This window comes from Cucumis sativus, chromosome 6 (genome assembly GCF_000004075.3).
Source record: "Cucumis sativus cultivar 9930 chromosome 6, Cucumber_9930_V3, whole genome shotgun sequence".
Taxonomy (NCBI): Eukaryota; Viridiplantae; Streptophyta; class Magnoliopsida; order Cucurbitales; family Cucurbitaceae; genus Cucumis; species Cucumis sativus.
Window position 1 is genome coordinate 19,504,384 of NC_026660.2, and position 11,990 is coordinate 19,516,373.

At 31.6% G+C, this 11,990-nt stretch overlaps 2 protein-coding genes across 2 annotated transcripts; both read right to left on the minus strand.

Annotated features, from left to right (window-relative positions):
* Nucleotides 1-514: 514 nt before the first annotated feature.
* On the minus strand, nt 515-3,439 carry LOC101216338 (lysM domain-containing GPI-anchored protein 1). Its single transcript, XM_004146737.3, has 5 exons — nt 2,347-3,439; nt 1,755-1,872; nt 1,497-1,658; nt 1,350-1,381; nt 515-1,027 (listed from the first exon to the last, which is right to left on the minus strand). Exons 1-5 carry the CDS (start codon nt 3,029-3,031, stop codon nt 726-728), a joined length of 1,299 nt encoding a protein of 432 aa, XP_004146785.1. The 5' UTR covers nt 3,032-3,439; the 3' UTR covers nt 515-725.
* Nucleotides 3,440-7,658: 4,219 nt separating this feature from the next.
* On the minus strand, nt 7,659-11,101 carry LOC101216099 (xyloglucan endotransglucosylase/hydrolase 2). The gene is made up of 3 exons (XM_004146736.3): nt 10,647-11,101; nt 8,296-8,489; nt 7,659-8,194 (listed from the first exon to the last, which is right to left on the minus strand). The coding sequence occupies exons 1-3, from the start codon at nt 10,923-10,925 to the stop codon at nt 7,804-7,806; spliced, it is 864 nt and encodes a 287-aa protein (XP_004146784.1). The 5' UTR covers nt 10,926-11,101; the 3' UTR covers nt 7,659-7,803.
* Between the last annotated feature and the right edge of the window lie 889 nt (nt 11,102-11,990).

Genomic DNA, 11,990 nt, shown 5'->3' on the forward strand with positions numbered 1-11,990 from the left:
CTGATTTGATATTTCATTTTGAAGGTCTTGACTTGAAGCTTCCTGTTGATAACTATATGGTCGTCGACGAGGAGCTAGGGATTACATGATTCACGATGGTGGGTGCAGGAGGTTGGTCGGTTTTAGGCAGCATGCAACATCAAAATATGTTGGTTCTTCATGATCTTGAAACAACATTTGTATCATTCATTCCCACACAATGTTCTCAACTCAATTACACTAGAAGTCGGAACTTGATCATTTGTATCATTTGAATAACATTGGTCCTACCAGTGCTCTGCTCCCACTTAACTAGCATCTGAAGCCGTAAGACATTAACATATTGCTAAATCTTTATCAATAGCATGGAATCTACATATTGCAAAACCCTTATCAATAGCATAGTGTCTAACTGGCAACATATTCTTTCATGTCAGTAACTTAAAATAACAAATGGATGTAACAAGTGGCAACTAAAACAATCTTACATAAATAATAATGGCAACTAAAACAATCTTACATAAACAATAAACAGTGATGTGCAGTATCTTCTAAGACAGTAGAATTATAAGAAATCAAAGAAATAATCTCCAGAAACCTTTAGTTCGCCGCATCCATACATCAGTTTTAACAGGGAAGAATTAATAACAGTTACATACAGCCAGCATACAGAAGAAAAATCTCAAAACATATAGACCACAAATAATACAAAGCCCACCTTTGAAATTGACCCGCCGTGAAAAAAATTACAATGAAAATGACATTATGTAGTTGACGAGGATAAATAACAGAAAGGCAGCAGGGAAACTAGCTAATGGATTCACCAATGAGGAAGCAGTGGAAGGCGCTGAGTTCATCCCTGAAGTACTACCAATGGGGCCACTGGCTGGCGGGAGTCCAGGGAGAGAACCAGTTGTTGAAGGGATCAATCCCGAACTGGGTGCAGGTGATCCAGAGCCATCGAATTGAGGAGCAGGTGCAGGTGCAAAATTTTTATCCCTACTTACTGTAGTAGGTGGGGCTTTAAGAGGGGGAAATTGCTGTGGCCCTGTAAATCGAAATGACCATGAAGAAAAGTATGATAAGGTTTGCATTAAACTGAAAATAGGTACTGAAGTAATTGTTTTGAATTTCAATTGAATCACAGAAAAGGCAAATTGGATCTGTTTAAACTCTACAGTTAACATTTTATCATAAATTCACCAATCAACATAAATAGTTAATTAAGCACTTGGGACAAGTGCTCAAAAGCAACTATCAACCAGTTAAATTCACAATCTTTTAACATTTTGATGAACCTGCCAAGCAAGACACCTAAAAGGCAAGTTTTCTGGGCATAAAGGTTAAACCAAAACAAAAAGAACAATTACCAGGGCATCGAGGCTGAAGATTCGAAGACAACCTGTAAAATATGAATATAGATTGATCAAAAAGATTTTTTGAGTGAAACTCTCCACAATGGCACACCCAGCTTAATCAAAAAGATTGAAACCAAATGAGAAGAAAAAGAGGCATACATCGTCAATATGGTGCCATTTACAAAACCACCATAACTACAAGATGTAACATTGCAACCTGCACTGCTCTGCTGTGCAGTGACGTTCCCAAGCATTAGATTGCTATTTTTGCATTGCATACTCGAACAAGAAACGGCAAAAGGAGCAGGCATGCAATACATACTGTTTCATAACAAACGATTAAGCAAATGAAAACCATCAATAATCAGAACACCATATCAACGAAAGAAAAATTAAAAAAAAAAGCTGCTCAATTACTTGAGGTTCCCTGGTCCACAGCTACATTGCACACAATGACTTGCCGTAATGGCATAGCTCCCATTGGGCACAATCAAGCCAAAGTCAGAGGCATATGAAGGAAACTTAGATGCACAAGCTGCAAAGAAGAAGCAACAAACATCCCCATCTCTTCAGAAACAATTAATTATGAACTTACGAGTCTGTCTAATGACTAAACCATAGCACATTCAGCAATTCATTTCCTGCAACAAGGTAGTTATATATTTGTCATCTTTGCATTATTTACATTTTTGAACCTAGGGCTAGAAATAACTCTCAAAACCCAGCTAGTCGTGCCTCTATTCTTTATTTTCTGAACTTTCTCTAATAGTAGGTCATTTTCTTTGCCGAGCTCATACATTGTTAAAGCCACGTAAATTCGTTCGTAACTTTTCCCTGTTTACGTTTTTCTGTTATCTTAATTTATTGATTTCAGAACAATTTATAATGATTGACGGCCACATAAATCAAGTACAGATTTCAACATAACATTGAGCATGTAAATGAAGATTAACAACATCAAAGTCCCAAAATTTCTGAAATTGCGAAACAAAGAAGATTCAAAACTTACCAGGCAAGGGAACGGCCAAAATATCCCCAGCCTTAATCGCTGGATTGCCCATGGCATTAACATCCATCAAGTCAGTGATAGTAGTGGAATATCTAAAAGCAATCCCAGTTAACGTATCTTCAGGTTGAACAACGTAAGACAAGTAAATAGCAGGCAACGAATTATCGGTTCCATTAAAGCAAGTACAAGGAAGTGGCACAACAAGAGTCTGTCCAACATCGAGAAGAGAGGGGTCCGAAATGGAATTAGCCTCCCGAATCTGATCTGAAGAGACCAAACCAGCGTAGATGGAATCAGCAATCGAGGAGAGAGTGTCAGATGGGCGAGTCTTGTACCGAGTCGAAACCGATTTACGAATCCCATCAACACAAGAACAAGAAATGGGGATTTTAATAAAGAGCTGCGAAGGTAGAATGTGATTTTCAACATCTGGGTATGAAACATCTATGGCGTTGGCAGTGAGAATCGAAATGGGGTCGACTTGAAAGAGCGAACCAACTTCAGACACCTTGAGGTCGGTGTAAAGAGTGTAACCGAGCAGGGCATTGCAAGAATCGGAGTTGGAACATGGCTCTATAGTTGATTTGGCGGAAACGAAAGCTACATTGACCAAATTAGATGTCAAAATAACGAACAAAAGCAAATTCAGAGCTCTGCAAGCACTAGACAGCACCTGATCTGCCATTCTGGAAGCTTTGTTCTATGGCAAGCTCCTCTAAGAACTAAACAGAGTAAAGCAGAGGGAAATTAGATTTTTCTTTCTTTTACTCCTTTTTTTTTTTCAAAATCAAATATCAAAATGACGGGGTTTTTCCGCTTTTTCCTCTACTTTACTATCCTCCAAGAACAAGAAGTAGAGAAGGTTGGAACTGGAACAAAATTCTTCTTCACATTGAATAAGATAGACCTTTTGGTTCTGCAAACAGCACAAAGGGGTTTTTGGCTTGAAAAAATTACAACTACACTTCTGAAGAATATGGGTATTGTTTCTTTGTTGGATTCAATTAGGGTTTTTTGAGAAAAAAAGGAGAAGCAGAAGCGAGGGAAAGAATAAGTTTGGAGAAGGGAAGAAGACAAATATGTTCCATTGAGACAGCAGACAAAGGGCAGAATCTCGATCTTCGAGTTTCTTTCATTTGGACTACTTTGCCCATAGTAAAGCTCAAAATTCCCGCTTTTTTTCATGTTTCAAACGACGACGTATTGTGACTTTCTGAATCTAGGTTGCTTTTCTCCGGGAGGACAATTTGAGAATTTCAGCTTTTTTGCTTTTTGAGGGTACGGTGGAGGCACTGGCATCTTAAGTGGGCCCATCCAAGATTTCATTTCAAGTGCCGTTGAGTTTAATGAAAATCCATTTTTTACATTCTTTTATCGAAAATTTTAAATATAACAAAAATCCTAACCATGCATTCGCACACATTTTTCAAATCAAATGCCTCCTAGTCTATTTGATGGGTTTGAGATGTCTGTGTTTCAAATCAAGTACTATCGGAGGGCTATCAGACAGTAATCATAGTTTTTAAATTTGTCGTTTTTGTAATTTAGAAAATGTAGTGACATAAGCTCTATTATCGTAACTTTTTTTTGCAAGGGCCCTAATTAAAAATACAAAAGTTGTGTACTGAAGTTATAATATCATTGATACGAAATCTAAATCCATTAATTAACAATATATTCCTTGTAGCATGTTACTTCTTGTGATGGACTTCGAGAGAAATCTAATAACTGTTTGTCAACTTCATTGCTTCCATCAATATATAATTTAGTAACCTACATAGAAAATACTATCATATTTATAAATAAGTAGAAATTGTACAGAAAAATAAGTATCGTAGCTATTGTCTTTCCTCACTTACATGATTTTCAAACCATTCTATAAACTCATTTGTCATGCTTTCTTTGTCTGTTTCTAGGATTAAGATGTTGGAATCCTCATATGTGCTCACTAAAAAAGTTAAAAGGTTATTTTAGATTCTATATTGAAATTTTTAAAATTGAGAGAAGTTTTACGTACTTGATATATGGGAAGATATCATCACAGTTCTTTAAAATATAGAGATGGGCTTGTCTCCACTCTTCTATTGTTAGCCTTCTTGTTTGTTTGACTCATCCCGTAGGATGACCAACAAGTTTAAAGATTGATAATCCTTTATAAGAACTATAATCAATATCTTCATTTTTTCTCTTTTGGTTGAACTTAGCTTCTATGGTGTGAAAATATCTGGTGCAAAACATTACACATTCATTGTCGATATAACCTTATGCTATACAACCTTCAGGATGAGCTCGATTGCGGACACAAGCTTTCAACTTACTTAAATATCTTTCAAAAGGGTACATCCACCTATACCAAACTGGTCCACCAACTCCAACCTCGTTTGGTAAATGGATTAATAAATGTACCATTATATATATATATATAAAAAAAAAACGATGGAGGAAACAACATTTCCATTTTACAAAGAATTTCTGAATTTTCAACTTCGAGAAGATTTATATCTTCCACTTTAACCACTTTTGAGCACAAGATCTTAAAAAAACTACTCAATTTAGTCAATACATCTCGAACCTGCTTTCTCATTAACCCTTGAAGTGCATATGGGAGCAAATATTCCATAATAATATGATACTCGTGACTTTTAAAACCAAATAATTTTCTCCCTTTTAGATTGACACATCTTCCAATCATAGAAGAGAATCCATCTGAAACTTTTAATTTATTCAAATGCTGGCAAAATGCATTTCTTTCCTCTTAATGATAACATACAACATGAAGGTGACAAATACAATTTGTTTTCTTGTTGTATTGGATGCAATTCCTGTCTTATATTCATTTCTTGAAGATCAAGAAGAGACTTCAAATTATCTTTAGTCCTCCCTTTGATATTTAACGGTATACTAATTACATTTTCACAAATATTTTTGTGAATATGCATGACATCTAAATTGTGTCGCAACAACAAAGTATTCCCGTAAGGTAGCTTAAAGAATATGTTTTTCTTTAACCAATCACTATAACGTTTTCTCTTTTTCACACTCTTACCAAATATATGTTCTTCAAATTGATTCAACTTGTTCAAGTATATCATTTCTAGACAAATTTTTAGGAGGTAGCTCTTCTTCAATAAATCCATCAAACAACTCCTTTTGTAGTCTCCATTCATTTTCTACAGGTAAAAATCGACGATGTCCTATGTAGCACATTTTCCCACTAGTTTTCAAATAAAGTGACCGAATATCAAAATTACATGAAGAACAAGCTAATGTGCCTCTTGTATTCCAACCATATAAGTTTCCATATGCTGGAAAATCATTAACGATCCATAATAATGCAACATGCATATTAAAATTTTGTTTTAGTGAAGCATCATAAGTTTCAACCCCTACATCCCATAAGAACTTCAGTTCATCAACTAATGGTTGCAAAAATATATCAATATCACTTACAGGACCTTTAGATCTGGAATGAGTAATGATAGCATGAAATAAGGCTTTTTCATACACATCCACGGTGACAAATCATATGGAATAAGAATGACAGGCCAGATACTATAAGAAAGACTCATAAAAAGTAGATATTAACAAAAGTGTTTAAGAAGCCTTCCATAAAATGTATATGTTTTTCAATGGATTTTATTAACCTTTGATAAAAAGTACATATTTTTCAAAGATTTTTTCGAAACCTCTGATAAATGTATATTTTTTAAAAAGGTTATTTATTATCCTCCGATAAATGTATATTTTTTTCAAAGGTTATTTATTATCCTTCGATAAAGAGTAGATATTATCGAAGGTTTTTCAGCCGCCCTTCAATAAAATATATATCTTTTTTAAAGATTTTTATTATTTTTTGATAAAAAGTATATATTTCTGAAAGGTTTTTCCTAAACCTCCGATTGAATGTACATTTTTTTGAAGGTTTTTTATAGCCCTCGATAAAAGATGGTCAAAATAGACACTTTCTTGCAATGATATAATATAGACGTATTTTTAAAAATAACAAAATAAATTAAATTATTTATAAGTTATAACAAAATTTTGGATTTTATCACTGATAGTGATTGATAAACTTCAATCACTCTTGCATATTAGTGACTATGAGTGATAGAATTTAAAAATTTTGCTCTAAGTTATAAATAGAGTAATTCTAATGGATGACCATTTGAGGAATAATAATTAAGAATATAACAACATTTAAAAAAAATTGCAAATATAGCAAAACTATCGTTGATAAACTTGTATCACTGATAGACTCGTATGATCTATCAGTGATAGACTCTATCATTGATAGAATTTGACAAATTTTGTTATATTTGTAATTTTTTTAAAAAGTTGCTATATACTTAATTATTTTAAATTTAATTGTTAAATTTGCAACTATCCCTCGTAAATATTTTGTAAAATTTGTTATTTTTAAAAATTTCCCTATAATATAAGTACATCACAATACTGATGGACAAAGTAAAACCAAACCAACGTAATAAAAGAAAATAAAATCCTTTGAAATCAAATTTAGCTCATAATACACATCGAAGAAAGTAGAGAAAAATCACAAATGAAGTAAAATTACTACGATCAACAACCATTATAATTCATATTGCACAAAATGTAAAATTGATACCCAAAAATTAAGATTAAGATCGGAAGAACAAATCGTTTTCTGTGTATAAGAAAAGATGATTAGGGCCTTGAAAAGGAGGAGAAGAAATATGAACATTATTGTTTTTCTGGTAAGAGAAAGAATGATTAGTGTCTTAAAAAGTGGAAGAAGAAATAATGAATAATTGGACATTAAAAAGGAGAAAAGAAATAAGTTGTGAAGGGTATTTGAAAAATTTTAAAACAATATGCTATATTTGCTATATCATCTTCTAAAAAAGCTACCCACTACAAATTTTCAAACTTAAATAGAATTGACACACCTAAACCTTTAACCGGACAATTTGAATTGAAAAAAACATACTCATTTTATATAATACTTTGGAGTCTAGATGCAAACACACACTCATAAATTAATGGGGCATCCATAAAAAACAAAAAAAATGATAATAGGAGACATGTCAAGCTAGGACCTAAACCATTTCTTTATTAAATACTTTTCATTCGGACCATACTATCAAACACTCAAATGTGACGATATTCCCACTCTTCATTTTAAATGTGACCATACTGTCATACAATTTTTTGTTTTTGTTTCTTTTCTTAAAAAAGGTCATATTATCATTTTAAGTGTGACCCAGTTCGTGACTTTTCGTCTAAAATTAAATATAAATCATGTTTGAGGTTTAATGTGTCGAGCACGTCTAACATTTAGATAACAAAACTTTTATTGGATATATATAAAGTAGAGAAAATTAAAGGAAAACATTTTGTACATGAAATAGAGGGAAGAAGCATGAAGGTTCACAGACGTGAGAAAACCCGTAATCAATTAGGAAAACAGAATTGGGGAAATTAGTAATGGTGGTGATTGCATTCAGGAGGAAGGCCCTGAGGGAAGCGCTTGAGATCCGTACAATAATTGTAGATCATAAAGTACTTTTGGACCCAGCGGAGGCGGCGCCGACCGAATGCATCGAGTTGGTAGACAGCATGGGGAGAAGCGGCGGAGGAGGACTTGGAGGAGTAGTCGGCGGTGGTGGTGGTAGCGTTGAAGTTGAAGTTGCGGTAATATGCGGTGAAAGGCGAGTGGGTCCAGTCGATTTTAATTAGTCCGCCACGAGTGGCCCAATTGTCCGCGTTCCAAAGAGAAGAGTAGATTCTCATGGGTTGTGTGTTAGGAAAGGGTACGCCGAATACCTCTGCGTTTCTGAATTCTCTTATTGGATAGTTGTCCACTAAGAATCTGACCAACACAACCACCACCACTCATTATTCAATAACTATTTTGAGTTAGAGATAGAAAGGAAAAAAGAAAAGTGTGTGTGAGAGTTTGAGCTTAATTACACAATTTGTTGGGGATTCCAAATGATAGAGTAAGTGTGGAAGTTTTTAGTGGGATCAAACCAAAGGTAGAATTGTTGTTCTCTATTTCCCTTTCCCTCAGTGAACACATTTGTATGAAGAATGTATGGGTCACCACTTAAGTTTCCCAAAAATTCAAAGTCAATTTCATCATGCCTTGGCCCTTCCGAAGACAACTACCTCAACACAAACAAATACAAATATAGATTTATTAATATCATCCAATATTCAAATTCACTATTTTTACCATCTTATCATTTCTTTACTTTTTTAGACAAAAGAATCCCAAAAAAGTCACAATGGCTTGTGAATCAACAGTTCCAGCTAGCTATATGATTTACCTAATCACATCAACACTTGTTGTTAATATAATATCTAAATTGTTTACTAGCCTTAGGCTCTCCTTCATTTGTCATTTTCCTTCTCATTTTTGTTTCTATTTATTGGCTTTGATTTTAGTGATGATATGCCGCCATAAGTGGATGTATCGTAATTAAGTCATAAGAAAGAAAGGAGTGTAGAATGATATTGAAAATATTTACAAAATATAATAAACTTTTACATTTTTCTATCTATTATCAATGTCTATTTATAATAGAATCTAAAATTTGGTATATTTTGTGAATGCTTTATTTTATATTACTTTATATTTAAAAATAGCCATTTAACGTGACTTTTAAACAAAATAATAACAATAATAAGTGATTTTTTTTAAAAAAATAAAACAAATCGACAAAATATTTACACATAAAACAATTTCGAAAATGAAAAAACTCATAAACCTAAAATAGAAGATACAACTAATGTCCATGTCAACACATGATTAATTGGTCACTTGAGCGCGCAATATATATTTTGTACACGATCTTATACTGAAGATCGTTTAGATTTGGCTACTAAATCTAAACAAAAACAAGTTTTATCAAAATTCTTAGATTTGAATACCAAGTGATCGTTTAGATTTGACTACTTGTTTTGACCTCCAACGATTTTTTTTCAAGATCTTTCATATTTGGAACCAAATAACACTTTGAAAAAAAATAATACAAAATTTATGATCGATTGAAAAAAAATTATTATTTTAAAAAATATAAAAAGAAATGGTAAAAGAATAAAGATGAAAGACGATAAAAAGGAAAAGATGATGAAAATGAGAAGTAAACTTGAAATATTTTAAAAGAAATAGTCACCTTCATAAGTTTTTTTTATTTTTTTATTTTGTTACTCAGTGTAATTATTTTACTGATTTGTTATATTTATAAAAATTAACCTAATAATAATAAACAAACAAATAAATAATAGATTTAAGGAACATTTTTAAAAATGGCAAAATAAATTAAAATATTTACAAGCTATAACAAAATTTTGAATTTTATTATAGTCTTCTATCACTCTAACATATCAATGACTATGAGTAATAAAATTTGCTATAGGTTATAAGTATTTTGTAAAATTAACCATTTTTTAAAATTTTCTCTTTTTTTAACTTAAAAGATATTGAATTATTATAAAATTTTAAATACAACCACTTGTATCACATTAAACCTCGATCATTGAATTGATATAGAAAATATAGAAATTAAAATGATTAAGAAACCAAATTATATCACTTTAAACCTCAAATGATTAAATTGATATAGAAACTAGAAAGTATAGAAATTAAAATAATTAAGTGACCAAATTATATTATTTGAATGATACGAATTGAAAATATGGTGAACTTAAATTTTATTTTGTATGTACAAAAAAAGTATAGACAAAGATGCATACACTATCACGACAATTTAATAATTATTTTATATTCTTTCCAAGAAATAAATCATCTTACTCTTAAACTTTTCAAGCCCATTTAAGAACAACTGAGTTTAGCATGTAACTTTATATGATACTCGGAAAATAATTAAAAACAAAGAAAAAGAATAAAGTACTTATTAAAGTGTAGTTATTTTATGAATAGTGTTCAAGTATAATGATCTAAACAAAATGCTAATAAATCAAAATTGAAAATAATCTGTTATTTACAAAAAAAAATTAGTAAAATGGCTAACCTATAATTTTTAAATAGTTTCAATTTTTAGAAATTTATAGTTTTTTCTACATCTCCATACTTTTAAAGCTTATGTATCTATAAATGTAATATAGAGTCTAAATTTAAGAAATTTTTTAAAAATAACAAATTTTACAAAATATTTACAATCTATCGTAAAATTCAAAATTTTACTATAGCTCGTAAATATAATTTTTATTAAAATTTATTAAATAAATGGTAATGTCCTCATTTTAATGAAGAAAATATTGTTAAGAAAGAAAGAAAGAGTACTGAGAGTACATACATAGTAGGCGGTGACGGTACCGGCGGAGTTACCGGCGACGAGCTTGAGCTGCATATCAATCCGGCCAAAGAGGTAGGTTTTCTTAGAGTGAAAACCAGAGCCAGAAAGGTTATCTAAAGAAAGAGAAAGAAGGGCACCGGAATTAAAAATCTTAGCTCTATCTTCTCCCCAATTTATCTCAAAATCCTCATAAAAGTTTCCCCCATAAACAAAACTACTACAACTACAAACACTCAGCCACCAAAATGCCAACCACTTCACTGCTGAGCCACCGCCCATGTCGTCGGAACTCCGCGCCTAAGAGACTAAGAAATTAAATATTGTATTGAGAAGAAAGAAAAGAAGGGAGATTTATATATATGAGAGAGAGAGAGAGAGAGAGAGAGAGTAATGAAAGAGGGTGTGAGGGACGCGTGAAGAGAGCTGCCACCTCTGTAATCTCTGATCGCTCACTCACCTTATAAACTACCTTCTCTCACTTCTCACCACCTAATTTTGCTTTAACTTCTCTTTACTTTACTGTATAATATATACACACTTTCCCATTTGTATTATTCTTTTCTTTTATTTCTTCTCTTCTTCTTCTTCCTCCTATTTCTTTTTCTACTAATTATTTTCAATTTAAAGTTTCAAGATTCCATTTCAAATATTAATTTCTCCAACTATTTCTCACCATTTCCATGTACAACCATGATTTCTTTTTCTAATTAACCTTTTTAATTTTTACCCAAATTTTTAAAATTAATTACAAGCTCTCTACCCATTAACCATATAATTAAATTTAAAGTATTAGCATATATAATTAATAGCAAAAGTTTATCAATAATATAATGTATTGCAAACATTGACATATAACTGCTTAATCATAAAAGTCTAGCAACTACCACCGTCTTTCACTAATGCTATATTTACAATTTTTTAAAAAGATATTGCTATTTATTTAGCTATAATCCCTAAAATTTTTATCCATCATGATTATCTACATTTGAGTACTAATTTATTTGAATTTTCAAACACTCCTAAAGTAGAAGAGTAGGTAATTAAGAAAAGAAAACAAATAAACTCTTAAATCATTCATGGACCAAAGAGCGAGAAAATAATTAGATAAGTAAAAAATCAATATTAATTTAAGAGAAAACAACACTCTTCTTATTTGTGAGTTTAAAGTATATACAAGACTCAACAAGTGATATTAATGGAAGAAAAAATAACATTAAATAGATTTAAACTTTATGAAGTATCTACTTTAACCAATTTTAGATTATTGATTGACAAAAAAAATTAACCTTATATCCAAATTAAATGAAGAGAGAGTATCATTTATAAAATTAAGCTAATTAGCTA